At 45.3% G+C, this 4,108-nt stretch overlaps 1 protein-coding gene across 1 annotated transcript; it reads right to left on the reverse strand.

Moving 5' to 3' along the window:
* Positions 1-1,027: 1,027 nt before the first annotated feature.
* LOC147985968 (uncharacterized) lies at positions 1,028-3,292 on the reverse strand. Its single transcript, XM_087541816.1, has 5 exons — positions 3,276-3,292; positions 2,662-2,845; positions 1,995-2,040; positions 1,764-1,925; positions 1,028-1,683 (listed from the first exon to the last, which is right to left on the reverse strand). The coding sequence occupies exons 1-5, from the start codon at positions 3,290-3,292 to the stop codon at positions 1,028-1,030; spliced, it is 1,065 nt and encodes a 354-aa protein (XP_087397942.1).
* Between the last annotated feature and the right edge of the window lie 816 nt (positions 3,293-4,108).

The following is a 4,108-nucleotide window of genomic DNA, read 5'->3' on the forward strand; positions in this document are numbered from 1 at the left end:
TTGGGGGCTTCCTGTTCAAACATAGGTGTATTCACCAAAGGGAACATAGCGTTACTACCCTCTTGATGCGACTATCACGCCTTGGGGGCTTCCTGTTCAAACATAGGTGTATTCACCAAAGAGAACATAGTGTTACTACTCTCTTGATGCGGCTATCATGCCACAACAAAGCTTGGGAGCTTCACACCCAAGGGGCCAAAGAGAGTCTTGTTGCTACGCACAACTCAAACATAGGCACCCATTGAGCACAGCTCACAAAGTTACTTGGGGGCTCTTTGCGTCAAATACCAAAGAGTTTGAAAGGACCCTTGTAGCTGGGTATTGACCCACGGCTTGGAAGCCTGGTGTATTCACCTAAAACCCCGGGTTAACCTGCCTTCATCAAGTAAGCCACTCCTATCCAGGTAATCCTGGCACGACCCTTCGAACGTTTGACAGTTACTCTCATTGAGACCCTGAACTTGTCAAAGTTAAAATGATGATTGGTTAGTTGGAGGGCCATCTTAAAAGGCTTTGCCAAAATGGTTTAACTCAGTGGCCTGGCAGCCCATGAAAAGCCTCGATTTGGGCCTGGCAGCCCTCAAAAAGCCTCGACTACAGTTTTTTGTTTGTTTGCTTTTTTTGCCAAGTTTTTGTTTTTCGTGAGGTCTATGTTAAACCGGAGTTTTTTTAACCCGGCATGGCTTATGGATCTTATGTTCAAGTATACAATTAAAGGTAATCCGGCATCCTTCAAAACGGTCTGGCTTTGACGCTTTGTCTCCAGCAATCGGCCGGCGTTCATCACAACCCGGTTCTATATCATATATATACCAACATGGTATGGTGGAGACAGAGATTGCATAATATTGTAAAAATACATAAGCCAGTACTGAAATTCTCATGACAAATCAACGCAAAGTGTATCCCAGTGCACGATGGCAACGGATCAAAGTATTTTTACTAGCCTATTACAAGGCGCTTGAAGGCCCAAAATATGGTGTTTCCAGCAGAACAAGGTTTATTGAGCATCACTATGATAGCCGGATCAAGTTTCATTACCATGTTGATGCGATGTTGATGGGTCATCTGGCGTCGGCTCAGCTTCCTCCTCCCCACCTAGCGGTTGGAAGTTTGTAGTGGTCCAGTCAATCCGGGTTAAGGCCTGAAAGATAGCTTCTTCACTGATAAGTTCTGACGGATCAATGTTAGGGGCATAAGTGTGCTTACGGTTTCCTGGAATAAGATTTTGCGCCTCCGGAATGACAGGGTTAATCCGTTTGTTGTTGGCATCATAATAAGACCGGTGAACCGTCAAGTTAGCATCTTCGGCCAGCTGACTCGCCAGAGGACGCATTTCCCTTGTCACTCTTTTAAGGGCTGCATCATCAAAATCTGCCCCGTTTTCTTGTGTGCTTGGAAAGCCCTTGGCAAGGTCAACCGGATCCAAGTCAGCTATCCACGCTTTGGCTCGGGTAAGTGCCAACAAAGCGCCGGCCCTGGCAGCAGATCGCTTCACCTCTTCTAGCTGTGCTGGTACCATGGATAGCCTTGCCAGAGTGTCCTTGATCAGTGTTGGGGCCGGGTTGTCATAGGATGCTGCGCAGATAACCCGTTGGGCACCGGTGTATAGTTGTTCAAGAAGAGTATATGCTGCTTTCAGCTTCATCCGTACATCTGAGCCCAGATGAGTAATGCGGCTACCTGCAACGGTTTAAGAATTTTATATTTCAACCGGTACCTTACAAGATGGATATTTCAAATACTTTGCCAGGAGTACTTACCAAACACTGCGGAGGTCATGGCGTTCACTTGACGTTTCAACCCAGAAAGTTTTTCTGCCACCGGTTTAAGAGTAGATTCGGCATCTTCAGCCCGTTTCAGCAATGTGCCCTTCTTAGTGTCCCAATTGGCACGTTCCGTTTTGAATTCTTCTTTCAGTTGTTCTATGGAAGTTAAAGCGGCTCAAAGTTCATATTTGGCTTTGGAAGATTCTTCTTGGTGAGATTTGATACTCTCTTGAAGATCAGCAATCTGCGTCCGTTGATGATTTATGTCAGCCTGCCAAAATCAAGAGGAGCATTTCAATATTTTATCAAAAGTCCCAAGCATACAACTGGTTCTACACTTGGCACTTGGGGGCTAATGCGGATTAATTCTTTCTTATTGCTTATTCAAAGTCCCAAGGATTCATACAAGTTTCAATCCTGGCACTTGGGGGCTAATGTGTGTTTGTTTAAAAAACTTAAAAGCCAACAATGTGCAGTTTGGAAATTCAAAGTCCCGGTTTGTTTTTACAAATTAAACCGACCCTTGGGGGCTACAGGATACAAGGCAGTGAAAATACAAAGATAAGGAGGAAAATGTTTACCTCATAACGTTCCTTCATCAGATTTACCAAGTCAGCCTCATTGTCTCGACTTGTATAAAGCCGGTTCAAGAATCCGGAATGAAGATCCTGGGCAGAAAGATTAGCATATTTTGACATATCAGTTTCCGTTTTCCTCTTGCCCATTGAAATAAACTCATCTTTGGCAGTATGTTTTGCCAAGACAACTGGATCACCCGGAGTGGTATAAGCAGTGCCAGTAACAATAACGTCATCGTCTTTGGCTGGGCTTGGCGGATTAGCACTTGACTTTAGTGGATCAGCAACCGGGCTTGCAGGTGTAGCATGTGGACTGGAGGTATTCTCATATATGGCCGGATCAGCTTCCGGCGGATCAGCATGATGGTTGGATTTGGCGGGACAAAATCATCCATGAGATTATCAAGATTTTCATCAGGATTTTCAGGAGCTTTCTCCGGTTCAACTTCACCAGTAGGGGCACTGGTCTTGGCCTTCTTACTCAAACGAGCTTGAGCACTAATATTAAAACAAAGATTAGCATGGTCAACTGAGTTATGAAAGAGAAGGGAAGACTACACACTTACCCAGGGACGGTTTTCAGTGGAGGCAGCTGAGTGGTTGATGAACCGCCAGACGAATTAGAAGATGCCTGATAATTTGAATCAAATGAATTGAGAGGGCATCGGAAGAAACCTTTCAAAAGATAACATTTTTTAGGAGAACAAGCAACCTCTGGACGACGTTTCCGGTTTGGGGTATGGGGTAAACCGGAAGAAGTGACCTATTGACCACTGTGCCGGGTTGTGCGACGCCCTTCGGTTTGCTGTGTCTTCAAAGAAATTTTTTGATCCAAATGAGCAACAGGGTGAGAGCATTTCACTTTCCGAACTGCACGGCGAAATCGTTGAACCGGCACAAGTTCTGAGTCAGAAGAAAGACAAATTACCTCAACATGATCTGCATGGCTGGCCTCCGCATCATCGTAGGAATAATCATTATCAGTAAAATATATGGATGGAAGTCAAGGGAGTCAAACTTTACCTCTTCAGCCGAGTCATCGACATCTTCTGGTGGTTCCGAAGACTCAACAGTTTTCTTTTTGGCAGCTTTCTTGATGACCTTGGTCTTACCACGAGGAGCCTTAGCTACTTTGTCTTGAGTTTTCTTTTTCCAAAAGGAGCTACTGGCCTATGGGGTTGCACAAAAGGATTATTATAGCAGTGTCAAAGCGGAGAAGGATCAGGAAAAGTACAAGGTTAAAATATTTACCACTGGCGGTTTGTTGGAGGCGTAAAAAGGACGCAGACCAATTTGAGTACATACGACGAGTGGTTCGTCAAGTATCTTCTTTACACTTTCACTGACTTCATGGTCCGTCAGTTCTATTGAATTAAACCGTTGAGGATCATTGGTGTTGCCGGTGTATTCAAACATCAATCCGGGCCGGTGGCTTAAAGGGAGAATGCACCATGAAATCCAGCAACGGACGAGATCAACACCAGTTAAACCGTTGGCAAGGAGAGCCCGGAGTTTGGCGAGTTGAGATGCATAAGCTTGTCGGTCTTTGGCAGGCAATCTCTGAGGTAAAGGGTGATTATTGTTGAGCCGGTGCGGACGGTAGCCCGGTAAAGGATTCTCTTCAGCAGGGGCAGTATTCTGACAGTAGAACCAGGTGTGGTTCCAGTCTTTTGGATGGCTGTGAAGTTTGGCGTGAGGAAAGTCAACCTCTTTCCTCTTTTGAATCGACACACCGCCAAGTTCAGTATTAGGTCCATCAGA

This window comes from Triticum urartu, chromosome 2A (assembly GCF_056163025.1).
Source record: "Triticum urartu cultivar PI428250 chromosome 2A, HENAU_Tu73, whole genome shotgun sequence".
Taxonomy (NCBI): domain Eukaryota; kingdom Viridiplantae; phylum Streptophyta; class Magnoliopsida; order Poales; family Poaceae; genus Triticum; species Triticum urartu.